Here is an 18221-nt window from a genome sequence, read left to right as displayed (position 1 = left end):
TTTAAAACAAAAACTGTAAAAAGAGACAAAGAAGAGCATTACATAATGATCAAGGGAACAATCCAAGAAGAGGATATAACACTTGTAAATATCTATGCACCTGATGTAGGTGCACCTAAATATATAAAGCAATTATTAACAGACATAAAAACAGAAACAGACAGTAACACAATAATAGTAGGGGACTTTAACACTCTACTTACACCAACAGATAGATCATCCAAACAGAAGATTAATAAGGAAACATTGGCCTTAAATGATACTCTAGAACAGATGGACCTAGTAGATATATACAGAGGATTCCATCCAAAATCCGAAGAATATACGTTCTTTTCAAATGCACATGGAACATTCTGCAAGACTGATCACGTATTAGGCCACAAAACAAGTCTGCATAAATTTAAGAAGATTGAAATAATACCAAGCATCTTTTCTGACCACAACAGTTTGAAACTAGAAATCAACTATAGTAAGAAAATCAGAAAAGTCACAAATGTGGAGATTAAACAAAGTGCTACTGAACAATGACTGGGTCAACAAAGAAATCAAAGAAGAAATCAAAAAATACCTGGAGACAAATGACAATGAAAATACGACATGCCAGAATTTATGGGATACAGCAAAAGCGGTTCTAAGAGGGAAGTTTATAGCAATACAGGGCTATCTCAACAAACAAGAAAAATCTCAAATAAACAATCTAACAACGCACCTAAAGGAACTGGAAAAAGAAGAACAAACAAAGCCCAAAATCAGTAGAAGAAGGGAAATAATAAAAATCAGAGCAGAAATAAATGAAATAGAGACCAAAAAAACAACAGAAAAAATTAATAAAACCACGAGCTGGTTCTTTGAAAAGATCAACAAAATTGACAAACCTTTAGCTAGACTCACCAAGAAAAAAAGAGAGAAGGCATAAATAAGTAAAATCTGAAATGAAAGAGGAGAAATTACAACAGACACCTCAGAAATACAAAAGATTATAAGAGAATACTATGAAAAGCTATATGCCAACAAATTCAACAATCTGGAAGAAATGGATAAATTCTTAGAATCATACAACCTTCCAAAACTGGATCAAGAAGAAGTAGAGAATTTGAATAGACCAATCACCAGTAAGGAGATCGAAACAGTAATCAAAAACCTCCCCCAAAATAAAAGTCCTGGACCAGTCGGCTTCCCTGGTGAATTCTACCAAACATTCAAAGAAGAATTAATACCTATCCTTCTCAAACTCTTCCAAAAAATTGAGGAGGCGGGGAAGCTCCCTAACTCATTATATGAAGCCGACATTACCCTGATACCAAAACCAGACAAGGACAACACAAAAAAGAAAACTACAGGCCAATATCACTGATGAACATCTATGCAAAAATCCTCAACAAAATACTAGCAAATCGCATACAACAATACGTTAAGAAGATTATACAGGGCCGGCCCTGTGGCTTGGTGGTTAAGTGCGCGCGCTGCAATGCTGGCGGCCCAGGTTCGGATCCCGGGTGCGCATCGAGGCACCACTTCTCCGTCCACCCTGAGGCCGAGTCCCACATACAGCGACTGGAAGGATGTGCAGCTATGACATACAACTATCTGCTGGGGCTTTGGGGGGAAAAAATAAAATAAATAAAATCTTTAAAAAAAAAAAAAAAAAAGAAGATTATACAGCATGATCAAGTGGGATTTATTCCAGGGATGCAGGGATGGTTTAACATTCGCAAATCAATCAACGTGATATACCACATTAATAAAATGAAGACTAAAAATCACATGATCATCTCAATAGATGCAGAGAAAGCATTTGACAAGATACAGCATCCATTTATGATAAAAACTCTGAATAAAATGGGGATAGAAGGAAAGTACCTCAACATAATAAAGACCATATATGAGAAACCCACAGCTAATATCATCCTCAACGTTGAAAAACTGAAAGCTATCCCTCTAAGTTCAGGAACCAGACAAGGATGCCCACTCTCACCACTCCTATTTAACATAGTACTGGAAGTCCTAGCCAGAGCAATCAGGCAAGAGAAAGAAATAAAAGGGATCCAAATTGGAAAGGAAGAAGTGAAACTGTCACTATTTGCAGATGACATGATATTATATATAGAAAACACTAAAGAATGCACCAGAAAACTTTTAGAAGTAATAAACGAATATGGTTAAGTTGCAGGATACAAAACCAACATACATAAATCAGTTGCATTTCTATACACTAACAACAAAGTAGCAGAAAGAGAAATTAAGAATACCATTCCATTTACAATTGCAACAAAAAGAATAAAATACCTAGCAATAAACTTAACCAAAAAGGTGAAAGAGCTGTACACGGAAAACTATAAAACATTGCAGAAAGAAATTGAAGAAGACACAAAGAAATGGAAAGATATTCCGTGCTCTTGGATTGGAAGAATTAACATAGTTAAGATGTCCATACTTCCTAAAGCCATCTATAGATTCAATGCAATCCCTATCAAAGTTCCAACAACATTTTTCACAGAAATAGAACAAAGAATCCTAAAATTTATTTGGAACAACAAAAGACCCCGAATAAGTAAAGGAATCCTGAGAAAAAAGAACAAAGCTGGAGGTATCACACTCCCTGATTTCAAAATATACTACAAAGCTATAGTAACCAAAACAGCATGGTACTGGCACAAAAACAGACACACAGATCAATGAAATAGAATCGAAAGCCCAGAAATAAACCCACACATCTATGGACAGCTAATCTTTGACAAAGGAGCCAAGAACATACAATGGGGAAAAGAAAGTCTCTTCAACAAATGGTGTTGGGAAAACTGGACAGCCACATGCAAAAAAATGAAAATAGACCCTTACCTTACACCATACACAAAAATGAACTCCAAATGGATTAAAGACTTGAATGTAAGACCTGAAACTATGAAACTTCTACAACAAAACATAGGCACTACACTCTTCGACATCGGTCTTAACAACATATTTTCAATCACCATGTCTGACCGGGCAAGAGAAACAATAGAAAAAATAAACAAATGGGACTACATCAAACTAAAAAGCTTCTGCACAGCAAAGGAAACCATCAACAAAACGAAAAGACAACCTAACAATTGGGAGAAGATATTTGCAAACCATACATCTGATAAGGGCTTAATCTCCAAAATATACAAAGAACTGATGCATCTCAACAACAACAAAACTGACAACCCAATCAAAAAATGGGCAAAAGACCTGAACAGACATTTCTCCAAAGAAGATATACAGATGGCCAACAGACACATGAAAAGATGCTCAAAATCATTAACTATCAGGGAAATGCAAATCAAAACTACAATGACATATCACCTCACGCCTGTCAGAATGGCTATAATTAACAAGACAGGAAACAACAAGTGTTGGAGAGGTTGTGGAGAGAAGGGAACTCTCATACACTGCGGGTGGAGTGCAAACTGGTGCAGGCACTATGGAAAACAGTATGGAGATTCCTCAAAAAATCAAGGATAGAACTACCATATGATCCAGCTATTCCACTGCTGGGTATTTATCCAAAGAACTTGAAAACACCAATGCATAAAGATACATGCACCCCTGTGTTCACTGCAGCGTTATTCACAATATCCAAGACTTGGAAGCAACCTAAGTGCCCATCAAGGGACGAATGGATAAAGAAGATGTGGTATATATACACAATGGAATACTACTCAGCCATAAGAAACGATGAAATCCAGCCATTTGTGACAACATGGATGGACATTGAGGGTATTATGCAAAGTGAAATAAGTCGGAGGGAGAAAATCAAATACCGTATGATTTTCTTCATTAAGTAGTAGATAATAACAACAATAAACAAACACATAGAGACAGAGATTGGATTGGTGGTTACCAGAGGGGAATGTGGGGCGGGAGGAGGGCGAAAGGGATAATTCGGCACATTTGTGTGGTGATGGGTTGTAATTAGTATTTGGGTGGTGAACATGATGTAATCTATGCAGAAATAAAAGTATAATGATGTCCACCTAAAATTTATACAATGTTATAAACCAATGTTACTGCAATAAACAAAAAATTTTAAAAAAAGTTTTTCTATGAACACAAAAAAAAAAGAAAATAGAAGAAATAATGTTAAAGAAATAGTTAATTTATTAACATTAAGTTAGTTCTATTAATTTATTAACATTAAGTTAGTTCTGTAAAAGCAACTACCATGTTTCAAGCACACTGTTAGGCACTTATAAAGGTTCTTCTTTTATTCCTCACAATAATCCTGAGGAAGATACTATAATTTCCATTTTAAATATGAAGGCATAAATTCAGAGGTGTGCTCATAGATATACTTATATATATATACACACACATATACAGACAATATATATATACATACATTATATTACATCTACATTAGCTATATATATGTATATGTATATATATACACAGACATGCAGACACATACACATTAATTGCTATACATATACCTATAGCTATTAAGTGGAGAAACAAACCAAGAATTAAAAATTAAACTTCTGTCTTTAAAACTCTAAAGCTGGTAGTACTATAGTGTTTTCTCTCCCATCAAGCCTTGTACTCTGCAGTATACATGAGAAGGATTAAAATGCACACACACACACACACACACACACACATAACCAGAGAGAGCTACTTACTTAATGGAAAAAGATTCTCCAGTCATTTTGCCTGAAATGGGGTCCAGAAATGCAAGCTTCAAGCAGCACAGTGTAGGTGGTCCAACCTCATATTTGATTCCTACAATCTTAACAAACTCTTGTTCCTATTCATGGGAATACCAATAAATTATTACTTTCAATATAAATAATTGGCTAATATTTGCATATTACTTCATTATGATTTGAACAATTTAAAAATTATCTGAATACTCACCAAATACGAGGCACTCCACTAAGTGTTAAAGGTAATAAGACATGGCTCTTGACCCTTAATAGCACATTGTAGTTTAGTACAGGGCTCTAAACATAGGACTAGCAGCAAAATCCCCTTAGGAACCTTTTTAAAATTTATGTTCCTAAACACTACTCCTATAGAATTGAATTCAGTAAAGGTCTAGGACACAGCTCAGTCATATATATTTTGAAAAATCTCTCAGGGGATTTTGATGCTCTGCCTGGTTAAGAATCACTCCTCTAGCGGAAATATGTACGTACATATGCAGGTGGATCTGTACGTTTGGGGAAAGGACTTACATTTTTGAACACCTACATTATTATTTTACAATACCACCCTTATACACTGATTATTAGTCACACTTAGATGACAAAACTGAACCTCATGGGCACAGTGACCTGCTTAAAGTTATACATTAGTATATAGCAGAGCTGGGATTGAAGTGAAGGTCTTATCCCAAAGCCCAGGCTCTTGCAGCACACATGTGCTGCCTCCTACAATTTCCTAGACCACAGAGTTAGAATTTAAATTAGAAATCATACATTTTATTCATTCCCCTGATTCTAAAAAAAGAAACAACAACAACAAAAAACACTCAACTTTCACCTGATTCAGAATAGAGTAGCATCCCTATCTCCCAGGAGATGATTATGTAAAGCTCACTTGATAAGATACTTAAGCACCTTACAACTTTAATACAACTTTTTACAAGTTTCTAAATCTTTATTTCAATAAATATACACATTCTTTCTTTTACCCTTCCTGCTAAGCATCATCACACAACCACCCTTCATTTACCTGGAAAATCATTGTAAAATTGCCCTTTAGTCTCTTGTTTTCCAAGTGGGAAAAACAAAAGAACAAAACACATGTAATCCTAAGTAGAAATGATGGTGTATGTATCCCTATGTCTATTTGTCTGTATGTATATATGTATGAGTATGTATTTATTGTCAGAAAGTCCTCTAAAAAATATATATATCTATTTTACTCAACACCATGGAGCTACATAGATACTATATCAAAAGAGATAATTCATAAAGCACCACTAAGTTCTGAAATTCTTGGGATTTATGATATTTACTATATCCTAAAGCCACTGGAACCTTGAGCGTTTGTAGTCCACACACATAGTTAATTTATAGAGTCTCCAGAATGTACAAAGTTGCTTAGGAAAATATCCACACCAGGGAACTACTGCTTTGCTCCAATTATAGAATGGTATACACTAGAGGTACTGAAGCTTAAAAGAAATTAAGTCAAATAATCAAGACAATAGGTGGCATATACATTTCAGGAAACTTAAAATATGATCCATAACATTCAGCTGTATAAGATTATAGTTTATCACCTTATCTTGGACACATAATCAATAGTAAAATATGCATGAAACTGAGAAAAATTATACAGGCAAATAACTCCAAAGCTACTTCAATTGCATAGCTTAGGAATTTGGCAAACTTACCCTGAGATCCATTTTATTCCATGGCTGTTTTTGCAAATTAACGCCATATATTTTTGATTTCCTTACAGCCCGCACATAAGCTTCATGTCCTTGCCTAAAATAGATAAGCTAAAACAGAAAACATGATGTATTAAACAGCAGCATCCTATTTAACAACTCTATACATCCCAATATATATCCCAACAAACATCATCTTCTGTTTACAACAAACATAATTTTTAAAAAATTTGTACAATAAACTTGTCACCATCAAATAATGTTCATTCAGTACTTATGGCTATGCAGCCCTGAACTAAGTATTCTATAAACACTGCACACATAGTCCTTTTCTCTCTAGCAGCTTAATAAATTTCTGAAGAAACAGAGACTAACGATAAATGTACACAAAAGTGGTTATATCTTAAAGTACTATATTTCAAATTGTAATTGATATTCTAAATATCAACATTTTAAATGTCAGCCTACACATTTTATATACATATATAGTTCTCACCACAGGCTACTAGATAGAGTAATTTCCAGGCAAATTAAAACTTTTCTTTTGCAAGAATTAACATCAAAACTGGCATGGTATGGAAAAAGAATGAATCCAAGGGTTTGGTAAGACCCTTCACCTCCTTAAGACAGCATTCACCATATTCTGATTCATTAAAAAAAAATTTCTTTCTCACAATAATTTTAAAGTGGTGGTAGAGATAAATAAATATAAGAAAGTAACATAAAAAATACCATACTATGAGATTTTTAAAATACACTGACATACTCTACCAATCAATATTATCTCACCCAGAATTCCTAACAGCTAAAAATACAAGTAGAAAGTTAAAAAGACTTAAATATTAGTATATAAAAATAATTGTAGGGGTATGCGTAAAAAAGTCAATAATAAGCATATTATTCTGATATCCTTTATTTTACATTTATTCCTCTGCTCAAAAAATATCGATCAAACATGTATGTACACGGAACTGGGTGCCGTGGAAATACATCAAAATAAAATCCTTTCCCTCAAGGATATGGACAGACATGTAGATATATGAGTATAATACAAGGCAGACTATAATATGTATCATAAGAAAGAAATAATTTAGGTGGCAAAGCTCATGAGGAAGGAGTGGCAGGCAAACGAAAAGTAGGGGTAAACATCCAGGAGAAGTTGGCATTTAAGTTAGACCTTAAAGAATGAGCATTTTGAGAGGCAATGATCTGTGGGCAGGGGTATTCCAGGCAAAATAATCAGGGCTTATCACTTAGATAAAGTAAAAATAATGCTGTCATTAAGAGATTGATTATATAAAAAGTATATTTCTGCCTTATGAGTTCTTTAAAAACATTCTTTCCATTACCTGAACAACTGTCATTACCTAATACACATTAGTCTTGAAACATATAAGCATGTTCTAAGTTTAACAAAATAGAGGGAAAGTGATTCCACCAAGGTAAATATGGTCCCATAGAATAGAGAGGAGTCGCATCAGATCATAGAGTACACAGATCCTTATTTTGTTCTGTAAAGTCTTCCAAGATGAATTCAAAATTACTCCTCTTAAGCCTCCATAAAAATAGGCAATAAATACAAGAAATCATAATTTTGGATATGCCCCCAAAAAATCCCTAAGTTTTTTTAATACAGCATTCATCATAGCATATTCTGCTAAAATAACCACACAAACAAGCACTTCTCAAAAGTCCAATACTTACAAGACACACTTACGAAAAGAAAACATTTTAATAATATCAAGATAATCAGCAAGCAATAGCTTATTCATAAGGCTACTTGATAGCTATCTCTGGTACAAGATATCTATAAGAGGGAATTATAGAAAAGTCTAATTAAATTTTTATTGATTCCAAGACTTTTAGACCCATTTGCAAGGTTTTGCTCCTTCTTTTATTATGATGACAATATTACATTTCTACTATTAGTCGTAAATTGAAAACGGTGTAAGCATTTAATCACTCAAAAATGAACGATTAGTCAATATGTCAGAGACTATACAAGCCAACTGGAGCTCAAATATTATAATGTTACCATAATTTTCATAAGAAAATGAAAATTAAAAATTTTTCACCAGATAGAATTTAAATCAATTTTTGACTGACCAATCATACATATGGCTATGCTATTCAATCATAGGCTCAGCAGAAAGGCCTTGTTTGTGATAAGACATTCCTCTAATCATTGAAAGGGGTAATTATCCTCTACTATATTTTCTATCAGGTTGAGCATGGGCTTTTTTTTTTCCCAAACAATATTTGGACTTGAATTCGGACTCAGAATACCACTCTATTCTACTAAGCGACAATTAAAATAAAAATAAAGAAAATTATTTTCATGACTTCACAAGCCACTCAATTTATTTCAATGTTCATTGAGCATCTACTATACTGAAGACTGTGTCAGGCCCTACAAAGGAGACAAAGATTAATAAGATTCAGTCATTGGCCACAAAAAATACATAACTGAGCAGAGTAGCTAAGACAGTGTACATATAACCATAATAGAATTAAGAATATAAATGTCCTCAGACTGATAACAGTGAGTGCTCTTGAGGTTCCATGAGAAAAAGGTTATAACAGGTAAAAATTACCTCATCTCCCATCTGTGGGACAAACGGGGAACGTCTTGGTATGGTATCCAAGATCCACTGAGGGGCAAACCATTCTTCATTGGGCTCACCTGCCATAGAAACCAGTCCTCCTTTCTAAAATATAGTTCACAAATATATAAACCACAAATAAATGAACAGTAGTATGAAAAATAACAAGTAGAGAATGTTAAAAATATCAGGTTATAATAAAACATAAAATATATATATTTTAAACATTTTCCTTTACCAATTAACTGTGCATAATTTTTGTACCAATAAAATAACCAAGTGAGGTCTTTAACATGTTGCTCAATTTTGGCTGACAGATAATACTATGACACTACATACTATCTAAAAACCACAAATTTTACTCATGTCCCTAGAATACCACATGAATTCAAATACAAGTAACACAATCACTTTTTGCCAATAAAATGGTGACAATCAAGAAGATAATTCTGTCTGCTAAAGCAACAGGCTACAGAATGTGTACATAATAAATTTTTAAATTAATATTCAAAGAACTATGTGGATTAAGTCTTTAAATCATCCAAATGAAATTATAGTGGGGAAAAGAAACCATCACTGGGCTAAAATAAAAACAAAGAAATGGAGAAGAGCCCTACGTGATTTATTATATCCTTCCATTTTACAAGTCAAATATGTATAAAAATTTATGAATGGTGATATGACAAGAATAACGCTTTTATACTATACTGGCTTATTATTTAAAACTCGACTACATTTTAACAAACAATTGTCAATATGTTTTAGTTTAATAACAATTAAAATAATAATGAAGAAATTCTAGCCTCTACTTTTTTCTTTTTTCTTTTTTTTGGTGAGGAAGAGTAGCCTTGAGCTAACATCTGTTGCCAACCCTCCTCTTTTTGCTGAAGAACATTGGCCCTGGGCTAACATCCATGCCCATCTTCCCCTACTTTATAATGTGGGACGCCTGCCACAGCATGGCTTGATAAGCAGTGCATAGGTCTGCAACCGGGATCTGAACCTGTGAACCCCGGGCCACCGAAGCAGAGCACGTGAAATTAACCACTATGCCACCAGGCCGGCCCCTAGCCTCTACTTTTAATAACAGAACAATTTCAAAAATTCTTTTCATTTTGAAGTCACTTTAAATAATTTTAGGGGCCAGCCCAGTGGCTTAGCGATTAAGTGTGCGTGCTCCGCTGCTGGCAGCCTGGGTTTGGATCCTGGGCGCGAACCGATGCACCCCTTGTCAGGCCATGCTGTGGCGGCGTCCCACATAAAGTGGAGGAAGATGGGCACGGATGTTAGCCCAGGGTCAGTATTCCTCAGCAAAAAAGAGGAGGATTGACATGGATGTTAGCTCAGGGCTGATCTTCCTCACAAAATAAATAAATAAATAAATAATTTTACTTAGATTCTCAGACGGAATGTTATTTTTAGGGAAAAGTCAGGTGTTATTGTTATATATTCAACTATCAAAGGTAAAAACACAAAACAACTTATAAACTTACAAACCTTCTTTCTAGTCTGTTTAGGTTTCTTTTGCCTTTCTTCTAGTGACTTCAAATTTTCCTCCTCAGAGCTGCTGCATATTTTCCGTGTTGCCTGTCTGGTTTGTCTTTTTGGAGGTTGCAAATTTATTCCAGCATCTGCTGTCCAATCAGAATATTCACTTGATGAATCACTGTAAATAAATCAAAATTATGAATATATAAGTTTAGAAAAGGAATAGTTTTGCCTCATAATTGAAAGATGATCATTTTGTAATCAAACAGCATTATAAATGACGTGGTTTGATTTTGTTCTAACCGAAGAGAAAAAAAATATCAACATATAATTATGATCGTTACTTAAGCGATTTTAGTGAAATGCTTCTTGGATATAGTATAATGTTTAGTTTCCCACAACAGGATTTAAAATTCAAAACTCCTGTCCAAATCACAAAAGCTTTTTTAAATAAAGATACTCCTTATCCCTGGAAATGGTTAAATGTAGTTGTTTTAAAACTGAAATAAATACATATAGCCTGCCAAGATGTAGAATCTTGGATTTATTGGGATCTTTTATTTTACAGATGAGGGAACTAAAAGCTCATAGTGATATGCCCAAAAAGATATTGGCAGAGGCAAGATAAAACAACAGGCTTCCAACCCAGTACTCTTTCTACTATAAAACACTATTTTAACTCTGGTTTTACCAAATTCCTATAAGAACATAATTTCACATTAAAACTGTCAAATAATTTTGACCAAAGCAAAACCATTAAAACTACCTGGAGGAACTTTCACTTTGCCATTCAATAACAGGATCCTCTACAGAAGCATCACTTGTGCCAACTGTTTCATCTTCCTGCAACAAAGAGCCAGAAATTGAGATATATGGTTATTCTTAACTAGCATATTATTAATTAGCATACACCACCTGTTTTATAACACTTTTTGTTATTTCCCACTCTGCCCACAAAGTTCTAGTTAAGGAGCCGCCCGGTGGCGCAGTGGTTAAGTGAGCGTGGTCTACTGCAGTGGCCCGGGGTTCGCAGGTTCGGATCCCGGGCGCGCACTGACACACCGCTTGTTAAGCCATGCTGTGGCGGCATCCCATATAAAGTAGAGGAAGATGGGCACGGATGTTAGACCAGGGCCAGTCTTCCTCAAGAAAAAAGGGGAGGATTGGCATCAGATGTTAGCTCAGGGCTAGTCCTCCTCACACACACACAAAAAAAAGTTCTAGTTAAAATGTACATAATCATTTTTCTACATATATCTTTAACTCACAACTAAGCCTCCCAGGTATTTAAAAATTTCTAGCATCTACTATCTTATTGATATGAGACATCTTTTATTATTTCAAAGACTAGACTCCTTAAGACTCCCAAATATAACCTTAAATGTTAAAACCATTGTTTTAAAAATATCTATATGCCTCCATGAAGGTAATATAATTACTCTCTTTTAATAATCATTTTGCTATGTAAAATTTCAAACATACCAAACTAGAGGGAATAGATAACCCTTGTGTACACAATCTCCAGTTTAGACAATACTTCACTGCCTATCTCGTTTTATCTATACCCTCACCAACTGCGTCATACCCCAGGAATTATTTTGAAGTAAATCCTGACAAAAAAAGTACTTTAATTATAAATACTCGTTAAGATTAAAATTGTTTTTTTCAATACAACCACAATACCATTATTACGTTGAAAAGGTAACATCAATTCCTGAATATCTGATCATTCTTTTCAGATCAATATTTTCATGGGTGGGGGAGAGAGGAGGGGCATCACTGATAAGAATTAAAGAACTGTGAATGGTGGCAGAAGAATGGGGGGACCATATATTGTCAATGCATAATTAAAACCTCATTATTCACTTCACAACTACAGTTGTTAAGAGAACAAAAGGAAAGGACTAGAGAAGAGAGGAACATGAAGAAAAGAACTGCTATACTCTTCATTCTATTACCATGAAAAAGGTAGGTCTGAGAAAAATCATGATTCAGTAGTCTCCATGACTGGTGAAGTTAACAGTAATGCATATATTCTGCTGATTACACAGTCAACCAGTTCCGGGATTGTGTAACTAGTTATCACTGTTATTTCCATTTCTAGGCAGATTTCCTTTCACTCTCTTTTCTCACTGTCCCAAAGCCAAACTTGTGCTGGCACGTTTGATACCTTCAACCTAGGTAATATCTTAGGTAAAAATCAGAGAAAATATCAAATTTGACTACTTAAATGCCTTATAAATGAATAATCCTCTTATAAGAAAATCATTAAAATAATTTTCTATTAAAGAAGTGACCCTTAAAAGTAAACCTAAAGTGATGATACTAACTGGAAAACAAAAAATACATTGAGTAAATAATAGCAGATATCTAACCTCTGAGGAGCTGTCTGAGTCTTCCTGTACACCTGAATTTTGACATGATGCTTGCGAATTATGCTCTATGTTGGACCGTGTTTGGTAAGTATGCTGACGCTTGCGTTGTGTCCTTCGTAAAGATCGCCCACAGCTAGGCTGATAATCATTCTGTAAAACAGAAGGAAAATAGATTTAAAAAAATGAAAGGCTCAGTGAACATACATAAATAACATATATAAAGCAAGTCAGTTGGGTGAGGGTGGGGTGAAAGTGGAGGTAAGCCATAGGAATAAATCCCCAAAAAGAAAACCCAAGCTATAACTATATTTATATATATTTAACCCACTTTCCATTAATATTGATTAATTTTCTATTTTGAAAACTTTGTGATCGAATTGTAAGACAGTGCTGGAAGTTTGAGCTGCAAGAATTTGCCCACTCAGAATTTGCATATACTATATTATTCACAATTTATTACAGGATGAAGCAAGATAGCTATATCATATTTATGTATATATAATTCTTAATATAATATGTACTTCTTTAGTTCTATAAAAAACTATATTTAATACACAGGTCAAAATAAAAATTTAATTTTTAACAACTGAAATGTAAAGTGAAAACTATTTTATTCTAACCTTTACAAGTATAAAATATTATTACTGATATACTATATGTCAAAGCTACAACCCTAATATGTCATCAGGAGTAAACAAGTTTAAAAGTCTTATAAATCAGTATCAAGGGCCAGTTTCTTGTCTTATATGTAAATGTTTTTCATTTTCAATATAAATAAAAATGTTTACAGACCCAACTACCCATTTGTTAGTCTCAGACAAGTCTGATGTTTGACAAATCAGCTTTGCAGGAAAAAAGAATATAAATCATGGATCTGAGTCATTCAAAGTCTCTGAGAAAATAATCTTATCAGAGAACATCAACTAAGCCAACAAAACCTCAATAGAAATTAGGAAAGTGGGCATCAAAATGATCTTGGCGATATTCATATAATTCCCTAAAAGTGTGTTCATAAATACTGAAAAAACATTTAAATTTCAGTGTCCATTGCCTAGATTTATTTAATAAAACTGAAATCATCCTACACTTTCCAAGTTACTATACATTTGAGGAGTTACGGTTAGACCTGGGGATAAAACTATACATTCTTATGCCACTAACTTGTTCAACCTCGGAGTATGAGTAAGGGGCTTACCATGTACTTAATGGAGTACGGGAATCTTACTTCCTGCTTAGCAGTTTCTACTGAGAATATGAATCTTCCCAAAGTATAGATCAGATTTTGCTCCTGTATGATTAGGCCAGGAGTGGGCCAAGGGCAGGGGTCAGCAAACTTTTTCTGTAAAGGGCCAGAGTGTAAATATTTTTGGCTTTGCAGGTCATATGATCTCTGTTCCAACTACTCAACTCTGTATAGTGTGAAAGCAGCCACAGATAATATATAAATGAGTAAGTGTGGCTGTGTTCCAATAAAATTTTATTAACAAGAATAGGCAGTAGAGCAGATTTAGCCCATGGGTAGTAGTTTGCCAATCTCTGGCCTAGGGTATCTGAGCATTTGTATTACATTGTGATTAGTGATCAGGCAATAATTTCAAGGTTCTACTTTAACCATATGAAAATGGTATTTTAATACAAATATCCTATACCTACAATGACCACATGTCCTAGATTTTTTGAGACAGTCCTGACTTTGTATAATTTTATCAATTTGGGGTTCAAAAATTAGGTTCCCTATATGCGGACACCTATCAAAACGGTCCCTCAATACATAACTGCCACCTTTCAAAAACCTGGTATTTGCAAATATTTGCAAATAGTGTATTCCAAAGTACTGTAAAACCAAACTTACCCTTTGGGTAGTATAACATGGTTTTTTCTTCTTTTCAACTGTATAAAGACTGACTTCTATGTCACCTTTTGCAGTTCGACATTCTTCCTGAACCCTAATAACAAATCAAAGGTCCCAGTAAAAGAAAATCATCAAAATGTAACCCAATAGTTTAAAAGTCAGATAACAAAAATATTTTTAAATGTAAAATTTGCCATTTTAACCATTTTTTGGTGCACAATTCAGTGGTGTTAATGACATTTAAAATGTTGTGCAACCATCACTACTATTTCCAAAACTTTTTCATCACTCCAAACATAAACTTTGTAACCATTAAGCAATAACTATTTCTCCTTCCACCAGTGCCTGTTAACCTCTAATCTACTTTATGTCTCTATGAATTTGCCTATTCTAGATATTTCATATAAAGTGGAATCATATGCTATTAGTCTTTTTGTGTCTGGTTTATTTCACTTAGCATAATGTTTTAATGTTTATCCATGTTGTAGCAGGTATCAGAACTTCATTCCTTTTTATGGCTGAATAATATTCCACTCTATGTATATACCACATTTTGTTTATCTACTCATCTGTTGACAGACACTTGAGCTGTTTCTACTGTTCAGCTATTGTGAATAATGCTGCAATGACAGTGGCATACAGCTATGTATTTGAGTCCCTGCTTTCAATTCGACTTTTAACGTTTTGAGCAAAGAATCGTTTCAAATTGCTCTACTGCCAGGGGGTAGCATTTAGTTCATAAATTAGCCATGTCACCTTTTTTTTATTACTGCTGAAGGAAGAAAGGGTGAAACCAAATTAATTTTGCTACTTGTTGGCTGAGCTCATAAAAGGCTTGATTAGGGAGATAACATGATTAAAATGGATTTTATATGTTCTCTGTCAGTGTCCTTTCTCTTTTCTAAATATATTTCCAATTGCTGTAGATCATCTGGAGTTGATATTACAGCAAATGTTAGAGTTTACAAATAAGGATAGGGCGTCTAAATCTTAAATTCATCCTAATGAAATTCTTTCATCCAAGGAAGTCTACTTAAACGACACTTCTAAATATACCCTAAAGCACTGGGGTCTACTACATATCTATACTGCACTCCCACACTGCTCCAATATAGAGTTGATGGCCTTCTCCTCAGAACCACTGTTGAATTTTGAGTCCATATATCACTGACATATCTAATCACATATGGCTTCATGTTCTTCTTTAATAGTATCTGTATTCTTATCTGCTAACCTAGACTATAAACTCTTGGACGACAGAGATCATGTTTTTCATTTTTCAGTATTCCCCAAACCATTTAGCACAAAGCTAAGCAAAATGAAGATAATCGTTAAATAGTTGTTATGGAATGAACTAACAGGAATAATATGGAAAAACTAATGCACGACTCAGCTGGATTAAAAAATACCTTAGTTATTAGGTTAACATAGTACATTTTAATTTACTTACAAAAAATAAAGCTCTCAATTTTCTTTTGAATGTTACCTTATTGACTCACCTACTAACCCCGTTATTTAACTCATTGACCACCACTCTTCTGCTCCATGCCATGAGATCTCGTTCAGTGGCCATCTGGCTCCGAGGAGCATTGTTATGCATTTGTCGGACACCTTCAATTTGACCACTACGTCGAAGCCCAATATTTGGGGAAGAAGATATATCCATATTTGGACTTCTCAGAGCTAAAATCAAAACAAAGAAAGGTACTAATTTCTGAGCCAAGGCACCAAACTTTTCCAGATCACAACTCTAAATAAAATAGGAGATTCAAAGAAAGTACTGCTGGACAATATTGCTATCCATTTGTTCTACCTTTTCTATACTCCCTTTATGGTTTTTATAGTGTTATGAATAAAGCAGGCATTCAATAAATGTTTAGTTTCTATGGCTCTTTTATAATTTTTTTCAAAGCACTTTCACCTGTCATCTACTAAATGCTCAGTAAATACAAAAAGTGTATTTAACATGATTTGGTAGATTCACAAATGTTTATTAGTAGTACTTCAGAAAGCAGCTTTTTAATCTAAATTCTATCTTTATTTAGCCATTTAAAAGGTTTCTGAGGGCCACCCCCGTGGCTTAGCGGTTAAGTGTGCGCACTTAACCGCTACTGGTGGCCCGGGTTCACATCCCGGGTGCGCACCGACACACTGCTTCTCCAGCCATGCTGAGGCCACGTCCCACATACAGCAACTAGAAGGATGTGCAACTATGACATACAACTATCTACTGGTGCTTTGGGGGAAAAATAAATAAACAAACGATAAAAATATTTTAAAAAAGGTTTCTGAATAAAGCTTCAATAAGGCTTTCAAAAATAGCAAGAGACGGGCTGGCCCAGTGGCATAGTTGTTAAGTTCTCATGCTCTGCTTCTGTGGCCCAGGATTCGAGGTTCTGATTCCGGGTGCGGACCTACACACCACTCATCAAGCCATGCTGTGGCGGCATCCCACATACAAAATAGAGGATCATTGGCACAGATGTTAGCTCAGTGACAATCTTTCTCAGCAAAAAGAGGAAGACTGGCAACAGATGTTAGCTCAGGGTGAATTTTCCTTATAAAAAAAATAGAGAAAAAGTATAAACAAAAAAAAATTTTTTAACTATCAAAATTTCATTTTCAAAATTTGAAAGCAGTGAAAGAAAGGAGAAAAAATAGAACTTTTACTTTTCTTTTTAATCCTCTGGAAAGGTCTCTGTTAATTGATTTTTGTTATATTTGCAAATAAAACAAAAATGCAAACTGAAACATTCAACTGTTAAAATAAGCACCAGAAAAACCTCAAAACAAATGAACATTGCAAGCAGAAGTCATTGGAGTCCCTCTGACTAATGGCATTTCAAATTTACCCACAGAAATCTAGTATTAAAGGTACATCTGAATGCTGATTTCATTAATAGATCTCTAAATCAGGGTTCTAAGAAAGTTTTATGTCTTAGGAACAAAGGGCCTGGATAGATAGGATTATCAGCCCACTTCTTGTCTTGTTCCAGGTTAAGGAAAGCTTATGAATTAGGTGCTCCAAATGACCTAAACAAAGAACGTTTTTATTTTAATTTTCTAGGATATTAAAGAAATCAGGAAATGACTAAAATACCTTGTGAATCACCTCAAATTTAAATCACCTTATTCATTTCTGTGGACTCCAAAATTCCACGATACCCAAATAAGTGACCCCAATTATGTACATGTAAAAAAACATACTTGCCAAAATCCCATATGAGGACTACATTTTAAAGTAGAATAGTTCTTTTTTTTGTGTGTGTGAGGAGATCAGCCCTGTGCTAACATCTGCCAATCCTCCTCTTTTTTTGCTGAGGAAGACTGGCCCTAGGCTAACATCCGTGCCAATCTTCCTTCACTTTATATGGGACGCCGCCACAGCATGGCTTGCCAAGCAGTGTATCAGTGTGTGCCCGGAATCGGAACTGGCGAACCCCGGGCCGCCGCAGTGGAGCAAGCGCACTTAACCGCTTGCACTACTGGGCTGGCCTCCTAGAATAGTTCTTCATAAAAGTAAAACTGACACAAGGTAAGATGAT

At 34.7% G+C, this 18221-nt stretch overlaps 1 protein-coding gene across 2 annotated transcripts in view; it reads right to left on the bottom strand.

The window, feature by feature from the left end:
- The window catches only part of BRWD3 (bromodomain and WD repeat domain containing 3), a 136173-nt gene that overhangs the window by 35707 nt on the left and 82245 nt on the right, over positions 1-18221 (bottom strand). For both annotated transcript variants that reach the window (XM_004442078.3, XM_087426513.1), the window contains exons 19-26: positions 16176-16359; positions 14677-14770; positions 12825-12974; positions 11216-11292; positions 10459-10627; positions 8953-9066; positions 6362-6469; positions 4641-4765 (exon numbers count right to left, since the gene is read on the bottom strand). In XM_004442078.3, the coding sequence (XP_004442135.1) occupies positions 4641-4765; positions 6362-6469; positions 8953-9066; positions 10459-10627; positions 11216-11292; positions 12825-12974; positions 14677-14770; positions 16176-16359 (1021 nt within the window). The remainder of the gene's footprint in view (positions 1-4640; positions 4766-6361; positions 6470-8952; positions 9067-10458; positions 10628-11215; positions 11293-12824; positions 12975-14676; positions 14771-16175; positions 16360-18221) is intronic.

The sequence above is a fragment of the Ceratotherium simum genome, chromosome X (genome assembly GCF_057802395.1).
Source record: "Ceratotherium simum simum isolate JZ-2026a chromosome X, ASM5780239v1, whole genome shotgun sequence".
Taxonomy (NCBI): domain Eukaryota; kingdom Metazoa; phylum Chordata; class Mammalia; order Perissodactyla; family Rhinocerotidae; genus Ceratotherium; species Ceratotherium simum.
The sequence above is the reverse complement of the archived record's forward strand: the minus strand, read 5'-3'. Positions and strand labels throughout refer to the sequence as shown.